The sequence below is a fragment of the Cyprinus carpio genome, chromosome B5, assembly GCF_018340385.1.
Source record: "Cyprinus carpio isolate SPL01 chromosome B5, ASM1834038v1, whole genome shotgun sequence".
Classification (NCBI taxonomy): domain Eukaryota; kingdom Metazoa; phylum Chordata; class Actinopteri; order Cypriniformes; family Cyprinidae; genus Cyprinus; species Cyprinus carpio.
In genome coordinates, this window is record NC_056601.1 from 26,909,033 (window position 1) to 26,927,804 (window position 18,772).

An 18,772-nucleotide genomic window follows, 5' to 3' on the forward strand; every position below is an offset into this window, starting at 1 on the left:
GACCAGTTTTCTTTGGGGGTGAAGAAACACAAACTAACTGCCCAGTTATTTTCTGAAGCTACTCAATTTTACTTACATCTTTAGGACTATTGTTTCAAAGCAATACAAAATAATGAGTCAAGAAAGAAATATGGGAGCGAAAACCCAGGTTCCTCTAGTTACTGCGGCAGTAATTCTAAAAGTGTGGTAGTTTGCTATTCAGGATCTAGCCATGGACTTCAGCCACTGATAGTGTAATAATAAGAGTCAGCAAGAAATAACAGATTTTGCTCCTTATCTTTTTAAACAGCCATAGTATCAGATTTGACAGTGAGCCTCAGTATTTCCATGATTCATCAACCAGTCATCTTTATTTCCTTCATATCATGTTTTATTATACTGTACATATGTTAGAGAACAAGAACATGTTTCGAAATAATGTAGACTAATATGGTTAATTTACAGAATGTTCTATAAACAATTCTTAGTTGCTGCAAATTCATTTTCAGTATGGAATTACTTTTCAGTCTTTAGTCTCTATTAGTCTTTAAGATTAAATATTAATGGGCACTATGGAATGCTTTTTTTTAGTCTTTAATCATGAATGAAATTGCTCTTTGGGATGTTAGGAGATGAGGAGGACAAACATTAGGTCGTCATTTTCTGCTATTTGCTGATGTTTGTCTTTTACCTGTAGGTGTTCTTTTTTTTTTTTTTTTTTTTTTGGAAGCAATAACCTTTTGGCATTACAAAGAATTACTGAAAATGTTAAGTAAGCACCTTGTTGATTCTGCATGGGGTGAACATTCAACAATATCATGACTATTGTTTTAAATATTAATTGCTAATATTTTTTTATTTTACAGCTTTTTAAATCATAACCTCTTCACGATAGTCTTTTTTTATGTTTTTATTAAGAAATTTTTTTTTTATGAGTGCCTATCTCTTCTCCAGAAATCACACATTTCTTCTAAATTTAGCAGAGTCTGTCAAAAATTACACATGGGCGTTTTGGACACGTGAGAGTTTACAGGAGGGGCCCTCTAATATAGACTGTGCTCAGGAACTCTTGGACCACAGCTCTCACACCATAGTCACACCTTCTCACACGCCTGGATTCTGAGCAGACAGGTAAGATACTTAATCACTAGTATACTGAAAAGATATTGCGATTAATGTGACGAGATAAAGATGCTTCGATTTGAATATTTGGCAAGGGTTTGTTTAGTATTTTATGCTTCACAAGACCCCTTAGATTTTAATAAAAAAAAAAAGTTGATTCCCATTAGGTAGCACATACATTAGTCTGTTCAAGAGAACATCATAAAAGCAAGATAACATGTGTGCTAGATAGTCTGTGCATATAAGGAAATGGTGGAGATAAGACTTTTGAACATTTTAGTGGACTGGGCATAAATGTATTCTATCAAGTGTAGAAAAAAAAACATGTTGAATAAAATTACAGGTAAAATTAACGGATGTAAACTATAAAAGAACAGCTGTTTGTAGCCATTATGCCCCAAACTGTTCAACTAAATGAAATTATACAAGCTCTAAGCATATCAAATCTTTGTTCTTTATCTTTTTATTACATAAATCTTTTTTTTTTCATTGTATTTTTTTTCTTGCTCAACTCCTTTCCATTTATTTATTTATTTTTTTCACTTTTTTCCATTCCTGTTTTTATTTTTTTTATTTAATTTTTTGGTTTATGCCTTTTTCTAAATAGTTTATGATCTGATGTATAAAGTACTTTTTTGAGCTGCATTTTATGTATGATAGGTAGTTCTTCTTACCCTCTGCTAACTTATTTGCATGAAACATATTTCATACAAAGTGTGTAATTTTGAGTGCTTTAAATACGCATATTATTTTTAAACATTTAAAAATTAAAAGGGACTGAGGAAAAAGAATGGTTGAAAGTTAACTTAACATGGATTTAAAAGAATGAATAATAAAGAAAGACAATATATAAATTAAAAAGATGTACATTGTAAAAAAACGATGAAGAGCAAATGTTTTATATATTTTACATCCCTTTGGTTATGATTTCCCCCCTCCCCCATTTCCTCTTTTTTAGTGCCATAGCTGTGGTTTTGTTTTTTTATGGTTTTTATGATTTCCTTATAAATAATTGCTGATCTATAAAGTACTTTGAGCTGCATTTTATATACGAAAGGTTGTAAACAAATAAAAAGTATTATTATTATCTCCTGATCACGGAAGCACTGTGTACATGTCTTTCACAACTGCACACTGAATAATTAAGGCAAAGCATGTTTATTGACATAACACATTTCAAACACTGGGTAATTACTAATTAGCGGACTTAAAAAAACATAACTGATAAAAATGACCAAATGGGTTTAAATGCATGAATAACAAAGACTTACACTGTAAAAAATAATGAAAAGCAAATGTTTGAAGTGGAACTGTTTAATTACAGAATGCACAGGATGAGAAATGTTTCTCTTGAATATATCTATTATTAACATATGATAGACTTATATGAAATATTACATAATCACCTATAATATTTGTTTCAGGATGTTCTGTGACAAGGTGCTGTCCTTTTTGAAGAGCCTATCAAGGCTAAAGCCACTGGAGCCTGATGGTGAAGAGTCCAACTTCAAGCGTTGTTTAACCACACTCGACTTAGTGGCCCTTGGGGTGGGAGCTACACTTGGTGCTGGGGTCTATGTCCTTTCTGGGGAGGTTGCCAGAACAGTAGCTGGTCCCAGCATCATTGTGTCATTCTTCATTGCAGCAGTGGCATCTGTGTTTGCGGGCTTGTGTTATGCAGAGTTTGGCGCCCGAGTGCCCAAGACTGGCTCTGCCTACCTGTACAGCTACGTCACTGTCGGAGAGGTGTGGGCCTTCATCACCGGCTGGAACTTACTCTTGTCATACATTATAGGCAAGAACAAACATTTTATGCTCAGCAGTAACAGTCCATTCTAACAGTATGCTTTATTTGAGCTGGCTGTTGTTGTTCATTAATATTGACAACACCCATTACCTAGACCTAGAAACCTAGAATTTAGCCAAAAATGAAAATTGTGCCTCCACTTTTCTCACTCTCATGCCATTCAAGACTTCCTTGAATTTAATTCTTCCATTCCAAACAAAATGGTGATTTAAACTGTTAAAAGGACTTTTTAAAGACTGGAAGCATAAATTTCTGAATTGACACTTCTTAAAGACCCATCCCCCCTTCATAACTGTTGATATGTCTGACAAACCATGGCACTCTCATGTCATGCATCATGTTCTCACGCAGTGAAAAATACACCACGGAGCAAAGAGAAAACTGACAACATTACGACAAACAAGGCAGAGTAGGTTAATTTTTGTATGAAACAAAGTCTCAGTCTTCCAATTTTTTTTTTTTTTTTTTTTTTTAAGAAATTCAAACAATAAATGTTCAGAAATCATAAATGTCTCATGACAGATCGCTGTAGCGCCTGTTTACTAGTTATAGCATGAAATAAACATGAATGAACATCAGAAGGTTTCGTTTCAACTGTGGAGAGACGTCATTGCACACTATTTTTCAAGTTCAAGTCCACCGACGTTAATCTAATCTACACTCGACAAAAAGGGCAGATTCTGCATTATGATTGGTCAGATCAGCTGTTAATCAAAGTTTGTGCAAAGGGTCAACTGAGAGGAGCAGTATATTCTGCCAAATATCTCCTTTTGCATTTCACAGCAGATAGAAAATAAAAAGGGATGCAAATGCATGTGTATTAAGACAAAATTTATATATTTCTGCAAACTGTCCCTTTAATAATAAATATAATGTAATAATATAGTACTTGCTACACACACACTCTCTCAATATATATACCACAGATCATTAGGTTGAAATAACAAAGAAAGAAAAGAAAAATACGCGATATTTATGTATCCTTCCTCCCTATACTTCTGTATAACATTTCCTCGAATCACATTCATCCGCATAGAGGAGCAGAGCCGGAGCACAACCAAAACAATGTTCTAGTTTTTAACCGCTAGAGGGCAAAAAGTTACATAGTTTAGCTTTAGTCTATAAAACCATGAACTCGCAGTGCCTTTAGCAAACGCAGCTCAGCTCAAATAAGATTTTCCATAAACTATTTAACATTCTCCAATCATTTTAATCAGTGTTGTTAATCTTTCAAGATATATTTATTACATGACTCACTAAATTATGCCTATAATTATATGCCCTATAAACCTGCTTATCTAATGTTTGAGAGACACTATCAGTTTGTATAACAGAATTGCTTGATCTGAATGACTTTTGATGACAGGTACATCCAGTGTGGCAAGAGCATGGAGTGGTACTTTCGATGACTTGATTGGAAATAAGATTGCCAATTATTTGCGTGAAAACATACCAATGGATTTACCTGGCCTCGCTCCCTATCCAGACTTCTTTGCTGCTGGCCTTATTCTGGTTTTGGCAGGCAAGTAAGATTTACAGTAAATTTTTGTAGTGTCAATAAATGAGTTATGTTAAGATACAGTCATTTGAATCAACATGAGTTAGATTTATGTTGATTGTTTACATTTTTAGGTATCCTTGCATTTGGGGTGAAGGAGTCTGCCATTGTCAATAAGATCTTCACAGCTATAAATATAGTAATTCTGGTTTTTGTCATCATTGCTGGATTCATCAAGGGTGACATTGAAAACTGGCAGATAACAGAGGAGGACATTTGGAACTACACAATAACTGCGTATGTTGCATTATGACATTTCCAGAGCATTTGTGGTAATGGTAAAGAGTTTGCGTTAAGTTCAACAGCTTTAAAAATAAACTAGGAAATTGAGAAACTGTTTAACACACATTTGAATTACTTTTTTAAATTACCACAATACACTGAAATATTTTTTTTAACATTGCTATTTTTGTTTAGAAATCTCTCAACCGCAAATGAAACTGTATCCAGTTTTGGAACTGGAGGATTCTTTCCCTTTGGTTTTGAGGGAACTTTTGCTGGAGCCGCTACCTGTTTTTATGCCTTTGTGGGATTTGACTGCATTGCAACCACAGGTACTTCAACAAAATCTAATTAAATGAAATGAAAAGTAAAGAAACACTAGGCACCTGCACTCATACACATTTCTGTAGACTGAACACGTAATTCACATGCAAATGACGTCACTGTTTTAACAAAATTGTGTTTTTGTAGTTTACACAGAGACCACAACCATATTGTTTTCAAAAATGTGCACTTTGAACCCCTTTTTGTTTCAGACCCCTAAAATGTCATTGTAAACACCATCTCAGCTGACCTATGCTGCGTCCCAATGTGCCTACTTATACTAACCTTAAAGTATAGGCCTACTTTTTTGGTGAAGAAAAAGTAAACATTTTTTGAGTATGTAGTAGAAGTGTAGGCAAGCTTTGGGACATACTATCGCGTAATACAATTGCATATTTAACATATGCTTTGTCACACCTGTTACACACAACCAGTCACTGTAAACTGGCCTGTCAATCATCTTGTCACAGTTAACATCCTCCACATTTCATTTAATTTAACATTCTACCGTATTGGAAAGAAAAGTAGCAGGCTGATCTGCCAGCCGTGAGTCTTTCATGTGGAGAACTCTCCTCATATTTTCTGCATAATGATTCATTTAAAAGTTAGTTGCCGAACAGATGTTTATTAAAGTTCATATTGTTGTTGCAGATGAAGTATAACACAGATATCATTAAACAAATATTTTTTACTAGGTTAAATGTTGATTATTAGTAACTCAGACCATCCGACGGTCACACCATGTTTGTAGTTTTTTAACACTTTTTAAATTCATGTTTGTAGTTCTGAACCAAATCCTTCGCCAAAGTGCAATGCATTGTGGGAAATGTTAGCCATAGAGTATGAATAGATCCACACTTCAAAAAACTACTTGAACTAATAGACCATCCGGGGACTTTTGGCATACTCTTTTCAACATACTATGCTTTGGGACACAATTATTCTAATCTTGCATACTATTTAGGATGGAGAGTATGAACTTTGTGACGCAGGGCTAGTTTCCTAGTATGGACCTCTTTGTTTCCACAGGTTCTTGTTAATTTATTCATTAGGTCCTGTGTATTTACTGTATGCCCATTTAGTTCAGTTCCTGGTCAGTTATCATTGCGTGCATGTCCTCCTAGAGATGATCCAGGATATTTCTGTTAGTGGATAAAGGACTATTTAGATCAAAAGTCATCTGTGTTGGATAGTTACAACAAGCTTCAGAAGTCTTGGAACATAGTACTTTTAAAGTACTTTTTTCAATATTTTTACAGTCTGTGTGTGTGTGTGTGTGTGTGTGTGTGTGTGTGTGTGCATGTTTTATCTTTTTTTTATTTTTTTAAATCTCTATCTCCTTTATCTAGGTGAGGAGGTCAAAAACCCTCAGAAGTCTATCCCTATAGGAATTGTGGCTTCTCTTCTCATCTGTTTCTTGGCTTATTTTGGCGTATCGGCTGCTCTCACCCTCATGATGCCCTACTACCAACTAAGTGTTCAGAGTCCCTTACCTGTAGCCTTCTCCTATGTGGGCTGGGATCCTGCAAAGTATGCTGTGGCTGTTGGATCATTGTGTGCTCTCTCCACAAGGTGATGCAATACGTAGACCCATAAGGCACTTACTACGCCAGACTCATACTGTTAGGTCTATAAAAAGCGGTGTTGCGTGATCAGTAAGAGAATACTAGAGAAGATGCTCATAAACTAAAAAGGAAAGCTGTTCATTAGTTCGGTGAAATCAGCATCATAAAATCAAATGTAGTGTACATAATGCAGGACTCTATTGTCAAACGCAGTTGTCAAGGATTGATGTTGATGCAGGATATATCAGAACAGAAGTTAATTATTTAACATATGTCAGTGGATATAGTCAAAACAGTCCTTTTTATCATTAACAGTCTGTTTTATTGTTTGGTTCTTTAGTCTACTAAACCACCAGTACATCCAGGTTCTCTATGGGAGATAAGTTTTTAACTTACTGTAGTTAACTGTACACAATAAAAAGAGCAACTATGAGAAAATAGCAAGTAATTTGCTCAAGTGCAAAATAGTAAAATAAATTACAAGGTTAAACTAATGAAACAATATTGTAATGCAATTTGTTTACTACTCCACAGTCTGCTAGGGGCCATGTTTCCTATGCCCCGTGTGCTGTTTGCTATGGCCAGAGATGGACTGCTATTTAAACCATTGAGTAAAATGAGTTCCAGACAGAGCCCTGTCATCGCAACACTTTCTTCTGGAATAATAGCAGGTAATTCCCTTTGAGAACACATGCCAGTGTTACACCATGATAGTAGTAACTAATCTACATGACATACCCTAGGTAACATCAAATCAGATCATAATTACCACACCAGCCTCTTGTCTTCATTTAATTTTTGGCTCTGTTATTCTGTTAGTGACCTATTTCTGTGTTTTTTTTTTTTTTTTTTTTAGCAATAATGGCCTTGGTGTTTGACCTGAAGGCTCTAGTAGACATGATGTCTATTGGAACACTCTTTGCCTACACCCTCGTAGCCATCTGCATCTTAATTCTTCGGTAAGCTTCAAACACAATTTATAATTAGGGATATGCCGGTATCAAATTTTCATGTTGTGATTAATTGCTAATGCTTTTATCACGGTATAGGGTATTACCACGGTATTGAAATTTAGTTTAAAAAAAGTGATCATAATACAGTATAACAGATTTAATAACTTTTTTCTTATAACAGAAATAACTGAACATATAAATACAATAAAGCAATACAGAAAAATATATAAACTTTTACACAGATTAAAGTGCAAAAGAACTATAATGACCAATAGGTACCACTTTACAATAAGACCTCATTAGTTAACCTTAGTTAATGCATTAACATTCACAATGAGCAATAGATACATTTGCTACAGAAGTTATTAATTTTTGTTAAAAAATACAAGTCTTGGTTCATGTTAGCTCATTAACTAACACAGTTGCAACTTTCGATTTTAACAACGTGTTATTAAATATTGGAATACCTAAGATTAATGAATGTTTAGAAGAATTTTTCATCGACAGTTTGTTTACTAATGAATTAACTAATGTTAACTAATGAAGCCCTAATGTAAAATGTGAACGAACAATAAATCAAAACACTTTCAAACAATATATAGGGCATGTTGTAGTCCAGATTAAAATGTAAAAAAAAGTTTGAAATTAAATAGACTATTAAGTCTAAATATTTAAGTATTTGGCACTGTGATGAACACCATAGTGAATACACAAATCTGAATGGCTATTTAAATCTATTTAAATATGTTTTAGAAAGTAGCAGCTGCTTTATTTATGGGGTTTCCAGGCTGCATTTTCTGCAGTGTAGCGCCATCTGCTGTCAGAGAGTGAATGTGCTTTCATTCAGCGCGTCTCTCACGTGTTCCCCCATGTGCTTCTCAGACATGCTTGTTTACATCAGAGCGCACATGTCTTTCAAGCTGCATACAGTGATGTTGTGCATTTTGACCAGTTGATGGGAAAAGTATTCTTGAAATGCATTCCAAATTCTGAATAATTTGTAATATATAATTATTCACGGTATTTAGAAGTGCCCACGATAACAATATCGAGCATATTCATTACCATGATATATGGCATTACCAAATACTGGCACATGTCTATTTATAATATAAAGAATAATCCATGAATAGTATTGTAGATTTAATGATTGTTTATTCAAATGTTATCTCTTGTTCAACTGATTTTGTTTTTTTGTTTTTTTTTTGGGGGGGGGGGGTATTCTTTGTCATTACTACAGTGCAATTATGTGAACTTGCGTAATGTCCAAATAAATGACATTACAGAAGGGATGCTAATAACAACCAACAATTATTTTTTACTCAAGTTCACATTTTCGAGTCAGAGATGATGACATTATTATTTTAGAAGTTTTTAGCAGTTATTCCTCAGCAGTAATCAATAATTTGTCACATCTGATTTGGGTCAAGGACTTAAGTTTCATTCAAGCTTATTTTGTTCCTTTCCTCCTGTGTTCTGTGTTTACTTGCTTCCTTACGTGGTTTTCCCTTGGACTACTTTATTTAGATTATCTTCATTTTGTTTGTTTAATAAAGTGCATTTATATATATATATATATATTTTTTATAATAAACCCCTTAAACCATGGCTGTCCATTGGTGGTCTTTCAGAATCGCTGTGCTTATTGTCAGATTTGGCCCTCCAGTTAAGCATTTCACTGTGGGGGGAAAAGGGATGAAAGGAACACAATCTCTCTGTGGCCCCCCAGAGCCTCATCACACCTGCCACAGACCCTGAGCATACACCAATGACGATCATGTACCCACAGTCAAAGGCCCATTCTATCCTGCCATTCAGTTTGTCCTGGAAGCAGTGCCTGCTGCTTAGTTCATCCGAGAGCCAGTACCTGCTGCTTGGTTCATCTTCGAGTGCCCAAGTTCGGTTTGTCCTGGAGCCAGTACCTGCCATCCAGAAGCCAGAGCTTATTTACCTGGTCATACTGGATTTAAGTCTGAACCCCTGAAGCCCTTCCTCCTCCACTGGTCCTATTTAGCTTGTTGGTCTCTTTGATTCCATCTGGAGCCTTAGACATTTCTTCTCTGCTGGTCCTGTCCAGCTCTACACACTCTCTGGTTCTGTCCAGGTCCCTAGTCTTTTCCCCTTCACTGGTTCCACCCAGCATGACAGTCTCTCTGGTTCTGTCCAGGTCCCTGGCCCTTCCTCCTTTGTTTCTGCCCTGCATCATAGCCTCTCTGGTTTATGTCCAGGGCCACTGGTCATGCTCCTCTAACTATGCCATGGTCATCATTGGCTCCTCTGACTACTCCTCACTAGCTCCTCAGTCCTCCGGCTCCATTGGCACAATCACAGTCTCCTGATCCACTGTGTTCTTTAGAGTTTGTGGCATCTTAACACTTCCTACCCTTAGGCTCCACTGTGGCTGTTCGATCCTTTGTCTCCACTATGGTCCTTCTACTGGGGCCCCTTGTCCTTCCAGCCTTGCAATGGTCTATTGATCTACTGATTTCAGTCCTTCAGCTGTACCTTGGCCCTCCATCCCTTTAGTGTCACAGTGGTCTCCTTTTTTTTTTTTTTTGTCTCTGCCATTGATCTATGTCCCACTGGCTCCACCTTGGACTTCTGATCCCTGGGCACTGCCTTACTCCTCCAATCTGCCAGCTCAGTGGTCCTCAGTGCCTGTGAGCTGGCTCTGGCTTGGTCTCCACCTCCAGCAGCTACTTGAGCATTTGATTCCCAGGCTCTGTTATGATCAGTGATTTTCCAGTTGTGGTTCAGTCTACCTTCCATTGGTTTCCCCAGGTTTCTCAGTATGCCCTTATTTGTTTCTGTGATTTCTGATTATGTTTGTCAACTGTTTCTAGCTAAGTCAGTCAATATCCTGTATATGTATACTCCTCTGTCAAATGTATTTGTTTCACAAGCTGGTATGTGCCCCCTCCCCCCACACATTTTCACTAGTCAGAGCAAACAAAAAAATATTCAGAGCAAACACACAAAGACAGCAGTGCACTAAAATAAATAAGTTTTGTCCATACAGGTACCAACCAGAGCCAGATGAGATCACTGAGAAACTAGAAGTTCAGAAGAAATGGAATCCCTTTTGCCCCTCTAAATATGCAACTGCTACAAGTTCTAAAGTTGTGTCTGTGCTAACCATACTTACCAGTGAGTTTCCATTTTTTATCATTTAATGCTTCCATCTGATGAGTAAGTGCATGATTATGTTGTGGAAGTGTAGCTAATGCTTCCGTAAATTGGACATGCTGACAGTATTTATTTTTCTCATCTAAGAAAGCATGGTCTTAGAAAATTTTTTTTTTAGGCCTATGCAACCAAAAAAAAGTGCAAATGATGCAAATTAGTATGTAATATATGCTGTATCTAGAAATCATATGCTGTATCTAGTTATCATTTTTGCACAATCACAGAGAATGATGGGAAATGTACTGTAGTTTAGTCGCACAAGCTTGACTTCTCATAAACCAGCTAAATAAATAGTTTCTACAAAAAAGCATTAGCACTTAAAAGTAGCACACAAAATAAATACTTACAGTATGCTACATTTTAATGATAAATAGCAATTTGTTGCAGCCATAATTCTTTGTAAAAATACCTTAGAATTAATGGAAATTCCAAAGCTTAAAGAAATTCCTAAGTAACTAGTTCCCTATCAAAAGGAAACTCCCTTTGCGTTGTCTTTTGACGATTTGTATTGGGAAACCCCTGTTTACTCTGTTACTGAAGCCTGATTTGTTAACGTTTGTATACCTGCACAAACCAATGGTGCTCGAGCCCGCCAGAGGGGGCGGAGCCAACTACTATATAAGTTGGCCCGGAGCACCATTTCATCAGAATCTTCTCCTTCAGCGACGACACTATCTCTTTGCTGATTCTGCGAAGAAGCCAAAGCAAGAAGCTCAGCCTGCTCTCTCGCAATCAAATCAGGCCTCCTGCAGAGGACAGAGTTCTCCTGGGGCTATCCGGTGCTGGAAGAAAAGAGCAAATTTCAAGAAGTGCGTTGTTTCAAATGTCGCTTCGCGAGTGTAGCTCGGTCAAGGATGGTCACGAGGAGTGTGTCACCTGTCTGGGGGTTTCACACACAAAGGTTGCACTCACCGAGGCTTCATGTTCTCACTGCAAGAATATGTCCCTCTCCCATCTTCACCCGCGGATCGCCTTTTTCATGAAGGCAAACCTTCCTGCTCAGTTCTTCCGACTCCTTTCTCTCCCAAGAGGAAGCAGCAGCGGAACAGCATAGCCATCTTCCCGGGCTCAAGTGATGTTGCGTCAGCCAGCGCCCACACTGTTCACTCTCCCCACAGTGCCTCATATAGCCGGTGTGCTTTGCACGTGAGGATCAGCGCCCCTCAACGGATGCAAGCAGCCTGGTTTCCTTCTGCGCTTCTGACAAATGGACATGTTCCGGCGAAGACCCTGAAACTCCCACTCCATCTCAATCTACATGACCCAGCATAGACTCTGAGCTGATCCACATTCTCACGCATGCTGAGGAAGAACTTGGCCTCAAGTGGTTGGCCACAGAAGATCCCGCCCCCGTCAGCCTTCCTCCCGTCAGCGACCAGCTCCCTTTATGCCTGCAGTGCACGACGAGCTCACCAAAACATGGCGGCCTCCGTATTCAGCGAGTTAACCCCTTGACTGCTACAGCTCTCAATACTGTTGACGGCACTGAAAACAAGGGGTATTGCAAGCTCCCCCCTCTGGAAGAGGCAGTAGCTGCTCATCTCCTTCCACCGTGGAGCTACGGGCTTAAAGCTGTTGCGTGTCCGACTAAGCCCAGCAGATTGACGTGGGCCCTAGCCAACAAAGCCTTTGCAGCAGCTGACCAGGCCAGCTCAGCCCTACATACGATGTCTGTGCTACAGGTATTTAAGGATGAACTTACCTGGGACATGGACGAGTCTGGCCGGAATCCTGGCGCCTTCAAAGAGCTGCATAAGGCAACAGATCTGGCCCTGCGTGCTACCAAGACAATGTTGCAGGGAGTGGGCAAGGCCATGGCTAGTCTGGTGGTGCTGGACCGCCACCTTTGGCTAAACTTGATGGACATCAGGGACGCTGAAAAGATGGCCTTTCTCGATTCTGCGGTCAATCCCAAGGGACTCTTTAGCCCTGCTGTGGACAGCTTCACTAAGTGCTTCACTGAACCTATCAGTAATAGGCCTATCAGTACACCGTCCTACAGACAGATGGGAATCCGCATATTAAACTGCCTCGACGACTGGCTAGTACTAGCCGACTGAGAACGCCAATTTATCGCTCACAGGTCATTGTTGCTCAACCACCTAGAGCGTCTTGGTCTGAAAATCAACCCAGCCCCTTCAATACTGGATAAAAGCCCGCGTTCCATCCCATGTGTGGTGCCTGGGCCACATTTGTTAAGGTAACCCATCGCTGCCTCAAAGCTGTGGCATTTACACGTGGGCGGCTATTTTCATAAACGGACATTTCAACCTCTCCGGTTTCAAAAATAACATTGTGCACACGTCAGTTTTCAGAAAAGTGTTCATTTACACGTACCCGTGTATATATGCCATCAAGAGCATGCCAAACCTGTACGTGGCGGTGTAACGAGAAGCTCAAGCCCACGTAAGCCAATCAGAATCCCGAAAATAGCAACAACAGCAACAAATCACTTCCTCTTCCTCTTTTGAACAAGGATGGCGCCAGGATCATCATTCGTGTGATGACCCCGAGCACTCATTCGTCTCTGCTCCTCGACATAATGGAGCAGCTGTATTTGCTAATGCAAACACACGAAAAGAGTTTGCACCAACATAAATGTGACTGCTACTCTGAACGCTTCCATGATCACATGTAAATATAGGTCGCACTTTTGACGTAGGTGCGAGCTCTGGCGCATACTGTGACGTTGGCTGCCTAAACACCCGTTTGTCTCAGTTTACATATAAACGTGCAAACGAAGATTTTCTAAATCTCCACTCTGGCCGGAGTTTTTAGAAAGAATCGGTTTCAGAGACGAATTCTCTGTTTGCGTGTAAACGAAGGGCGCAAATGAAGGGAAATGTCTCCATGTACGTGTAAACGGGGCCCGAGTCAGGCGTACAGTTGGGAATGACCTCCAAAAGGAAGGTGGTCACAACAGATGCCTCCAGCTCAGGCTGGGGTGCTATGTACGAGGGCAACCCGGCATACAGTTCCTAGTCGTTCCACGAGCGACGCCTGCATATAAACTGCCTCGAAATGATGGATGTTTGTCTGGCCTTGAAAACCTTCCTGCCAGCCTTAAAAGAGCACCACGTCCTGGTCCGGTCAGACAACATGATGGTGGTGGCCTTCATCAACCACCAAGGCGGCCTCAGGTCACGTCCCCTTCACAGGATGACTCGACATCTCCTGCTTTGTGCACAGAGGGAACTCTTGGGCCTGATCCAGTGGAATCTCTATTGGGGAGATCTGTGCAGCCGCTGGCTGGTCATCGCTATCTACGTTTATTAGATTCTATACAAAGTGGATGTCCCTGCCCTGCATCTGCTTATAGCATGGCGCTACTGGATGCGTTTCCCATACAAGTCATCAAAAGACGACGCAACGGGAGTTACCTGTCAATATGGGAACGCTGCGGTTACTCACGAAACCTCGGTTCCCTGAGGTAAGGGAACCAGCGTTGTGTAACTAGCTGTGCTATAGCTGCACACGAATCGATTGCTGTAGCTTCAGTCATTGATTCTGATGAAATCAACCTTAGATAGCAGTTGGCTCCACCCCCTCTGGCGGGGTCGAGCCCCATTGGTTTGTGCAGCTACACAAACATTAACAAATCAGGCTTCAGTAACAGAGTAAACAGTGGTTTCCCCAAACAATTCATCAAAAGATGACACCATGCTCGTTCCCTTATCTCAGGGAACCAAGGTTACGTGAGTAACCGGAGCGTGCGTGGTGGCACCTAACTTGTAAATAGAATCATTTTGACATGAATGCATCATTAATTTATGCTACAAATGAAAAGCCACTGCAACTCCTGATCATATGAGCATGTGCGTAGTAAAAAAAATAGAAGCAAATTATCATAAATATCAATAATAGCCAATATCATACCAGGACAAGAAAATGAAACCTTTCCAGATCAACAATCAAATTAATTTAACATTAATTTATGCTATAATGATTTCATGCTAACTCTCTCTTCTCCACTTCATTTTTACTTTTAATGTGATTTCTAGTTGTGTTTGCGGTTATCCTGAGCGTGACCATCACAAAAGGTGTACAAGCTGGTCTGATTGAGGAGTGGTGGATAATTTTGATTATCACTTTGGTTTCGGTGGCATTTGTCATGACTATCATTATTATTTGGCGACAGCCGCAGAATGGTGCCAAAGCTGCATTTATGGTAAGCTGTCCTCACTGGGTGAAAAAAAGCAAACATTTTTACATCATTTTAGCAACAAGTAATGCATAAAGTAATAACATTACATAAAGTAATAAGTAATGCATTCTAACAGTGGTTCTTTATGTATAACATTACATAAAGTAATAAGTAATGCATTCTAACAGTGGTTCTCAAGTGGATTTGCTTTGGAGCCCAGATTTTACATTCGACAATCCAACACAGTACCAAAATGACAAAATCATTGATCAGTAACAAAAACGTTATTAAACTCAGTCATAAAATTTGTGAATATTATCATCAATACAGTAGGTCAATATAATTTCCAGTTTTATATTTAACATGGCATACAGCAGAAATGTGCTTTACATCAATTTAACATGAAATAAACACTGGGCCAAATAATGAACCCTATGCAATTTTGTCTTAAATTTATCCATCACCTGGTAAAATAACAAATTTTCATTTAATTGCAATTAACATGCCATTATGTGGCTAAAAACTTTACATACAGTTTGAACTTAAGGATTTTCTATTGAAGTATATAATTTCTAAGTACTATGTACCACTGTTGTTAAAGGGGTCATGAACTGAGAAATCAAAATTCCCTAAATCTTTTAACACATAAGAGGTCATTGTACAATAAAAAAAATATCCTGTAAGTTTCAGAACTCAAAACTTTCCTGTTTGTCTAAAAACAGCTTACATTGAAGCCACTCTGCCAAATCGACAGCTTATGGAATGCTCTACTCTGAGATGTAATGGTGTGGACAAGCACCGCCTCTGCAGAGGAAGGTGTAAAAATCTTGATAACATTATAAGTGGACCTCAGAGAACAGTACAAAATAAAACAAAAACAAAAAACAAAACAAAGGCAGTTCATGACCCCTTTAAGAACATTGAAATGTAGAATTACAGTTGTTCAAGACTGTGTTGGTCTTCAGAAACTTTTCAAATTTTTCTGTAGGTCCCACTTCTGCCACTACTCCCAATTTTCAGTACATTCATCAATGTCTACTTAATGGTCCAGCTGGGGAGTGAAACTTGGATTCGCTATGCAGTGTGGATGGCAGTGGGTAAGACAACATGACTATTTATATAGAGTCCTATATACACAGTTAAAAAGCACTGTCTGGAGATGAGTACGTGAGGATGTGGTTTGGAGAAGGTTTGAAAAACAAATCTTATCAAACTTTTTCCATTACAATTTAGTCATCAAACCTGTTACAATATTATTTAATAGGCTTCAAACTAAAAGGAAAGGTTATAAGAATAGACAAATACACCATGTATTATTTTAAATTGCCAAATTCACAACATATGCAATTTTTGCATTTATGAAAACAACCTGTGTGATGAATGAATGTTTTGCAGGAGTGTTTTACCAATATTATTATTATCCAAACTTTTGACATTTATGCACATTTCAGAATTATCCAAAAATTGTATATCATAAGTATATTTGTATTTCTTAACAAAACATAGGCTTGCTTATCTACTTCTGTTATGGAGTGCACTTCAGTGTACAGAAGAAACGGAACCAGTCTTCCAAACATCCCATCAGTGTTGAGACAATTGATGTTAAAATGGAGGACAAGAAAAAAATGGGATCTACTACACCAACACTACAAACCAAGTTTTAAAGACAACATTGATGTCTAGTGCCTTGTTCCTGAGACAGAGAAACTACAACATGATTTTTGTTGTGTACTGAAATTTGAATTAGTATAAGTATGAATTTGTAACAAATTATAAAACCTGAGGAAAGTATGAAACATAAGGGTAAGGTTATATATATTTGAATTAGTACCTTTGAAGGTACCACCCCAGTGTCAGTAGTTATTAAGCAGCTTTTATTTTATTTTATATTTATTGTTATTGTTACTAATCATAAAGCCTAACAATTACACAGAAAATCAGGTACTACTATGCATCAACCCATAACATTTCTGTTTCTTTGCCACCACTGGTATGTTCAAAATGTAAATGTTTAATGGAAAAATGTATATAAATGGCCTTAGCTACCAAATATCATTGCACAACACCACACTATAGTTAATTATTATGCTTTGTGAAAATAACAATATTTTTTATCTTTAAAAATAAAAATTATGATTTTTTTTCTTTCTAGTTGAGCTTGAAGAGGTTGTGTAAGTGTAAACACTGTAAGAAAAATTTCTTCTTATAGTTCTGCTGTGGGCATGACCTGTCTTGTGTAGCATATAAACTTTTTCCAGGCCTCTGTAATGACTGTTATTTATCATATCTGAGTGTACTCACTGTTGAAAATCATATTGAACAATATTTAAAATAAAATTATTTTTCAGTATGCCATTCAGTGTTGTGTACTGCAATATGTAGCAAGTGCTATTCATTTCCTTTAGAATAAAAACTTTTAACAGTGGAAAATGTAACTGAGTATACATTTAATATTACACTCAGAGGGAAAAATGGATTTCATCATATGCCTCACCTGACACCTGGAGAATGTATGTATACATCAGGTGCTTTGACATAAAAGCATCTTCAAACTCATACTTTCTCTTTCCTTCCTGCAGTTCAGAATTGAAATGAGGGAACATTGATTATGGTAATGAGATGCACTCTGTGTAATGATATCCATGAGAGAGAGAGAGAGAAAAAACTTTTGTTTCTACCTTTATTTCCCTAAGTGGTAATGTAGGACATGGGAAATGTAATAGCACCACATGGTGAAATCCATGTGCACAATAATTATCTCAACAACAGCACACAAAAACATATCTTGAATTTGAATTTCCCCCTAAGAGAATTCGCAATCAATAAAAATGCTCAAATGATCTAATGCTCAAGACTGCCGATAAAATGACCTGCCAAATGCTAAAACAAATGCTTTTGTGAAACAGAAAGGTTCTTCAGATGTTAAAGGTTCTTTATGGAATCATTTACAAAAAAATTTAAATTTTTCAAAGTTTGGCACAGCAGTCATGACAATCGTTAAGGTTTTGGTTTCTGAAAAAAGCAATCTTGGCTCTTCAGTGCTCAGGAATTACATACCTGTCTCTTATTTATGTTTTGTACTTTTTTTAATAAGTAAGTGAACAGGATGTCCATACAGAACCATACAGAGCAACTATAATCTTAAAACATTCAAATCTGGTTCTAGGGCCAAACTCCCAAAAGAATCAAGCAGAAATTACTCTTCTAACAGTTTTAATTAATCTGTAAGTTAATAAGGACTCTTAGAAAACCTGTTAGTTGTAGCTCTCTAGACCTTAAGCGCTGCATTTGACAGACAATCACAAGATTGATGATTACAGAACTAGCTAAACTGGTTTAGGTCCTACCTAAGAATTGCTGGGTTCAAATACCTCCATGTCTTGTGGTGCCCCAAGGCTTGATATAGGCCTAACATTCATTAAAACTATGCTGCTTATGCCACTTTACTTGCCCCTTGCACTTAATTCTCTTCTGTCCTTAATTGTTGTACTACCATTCTATATTTTGCATTGTAAACATTTACATAAACTCAGGTACTGGTGCCCATATTAAAAAAATCACTGACCCTTTGGTCCGTCTTGTCCTCGTCCCGCGGTTATTTATTGCTTCAGAGCGGTAGGTGGCAGTGTTTGCACCATTCGAGTGAATCGCTACCAACACATTTCAGAAGAAGAAATCCAGGGGTCTTATCGATATTTACAAATTGATCAAGGAGCGCTTCTTGACGGACATTTGGGTGATTATTAAAACTGTTTGTATTATTTTGTTGTGTAAGAGCAATTATAGAATGTTCTTTTGTAGTCGTTTAATTTGTTATAGGTGTAAAGTAATAAAATAATCAACAGTGCCAAAGTTAATCAAACCATTTGGCGAAGTTACCTGTAGTTATTTATCAGCGTGCGACACGTTTCT

At 37.9% G+C, this 18,772-nt stretch overlaps 2 protein-coding genes across 4 annotated transcripts in view; both read left to right on the forward strand.

Annotated features, from left to right (window-relative positions):
* Positions 1-971: 971 nt before the first annotated feature.
* LOC109083904 (cationic amino acid transporter 2-like) lies at positions 972-17,215 on the forward strand. Its single transcript, XM_042725099.1, has 12 exons — positions 972-1,110; positions 2,526-2,896; positions 4,275-4,430; positions 4,541-4,703; positions 4,884-5,020; positions 6,362-6,584; positions 7,112-7,248; positions 7,434-7,536; positions 10,550-10,677; positions 14,718-14,884; positions 15,849-15,957; positions 16,367-17,215. Exons 2-12 carry the CDS (start codon positions 2,527-2,529, stop codon positions 16,522-16,524), a joined length of 1,851 nt encoding a protein of 616 aa, XP_042581033.1. The 5' UTR covers positions 972-1,110; position 2,526; the 3' UTR covers positions 16,525-17,215.
* Positions 17,216-18,467: 1,252 nt separating this feature from the next.
* zgc:152816 (uncharacterized protein LOC777712 homolog) overlaps positions 18,468-18,772 on the forward strand; it is a 32,493-nt gene continuing 32,188 nt past the window's right edge. The window contains exon 1 of one of the 3 annotated variants that reach the window (XM_042725101.1): positions 18,468-18,596. The gene's annotated coding sequence lies outside the window, so the exon portion shown is untranslated. Of the gene's footprint in view, positions 18,612-18,772 lie in introns of all 3 variants that reach the window. The other 2 variants (XM_042725100.1, XM_042725102.1) reach the window with 2 other exon arrangements.

Bases quoted from the DNA above. Each gene is read 5' to 3' on its own strand.
- LOC109083904 (XM_042725099.1), top strand. From the start codon at position 2,527: ATGTTCTGTGACAAGGTGCTGTCCTTTTTGAAGAGCCTATCAAGGCTA. The intron at 4,704-4,883 runs GTATGTTGCATT...ATTTTTGTTTAG, and splicing joins TGGAACTACACAATAACTGC to AAATCTCTCAACCGCAAATG. The intron at 14,885-15,848 runs GTAAGCTGTCCT...ATTTTTCTGTAG, and splicing joins GTGCCAAAGCTGCATTTATG to GTCCCACTTCTGCCACTACT.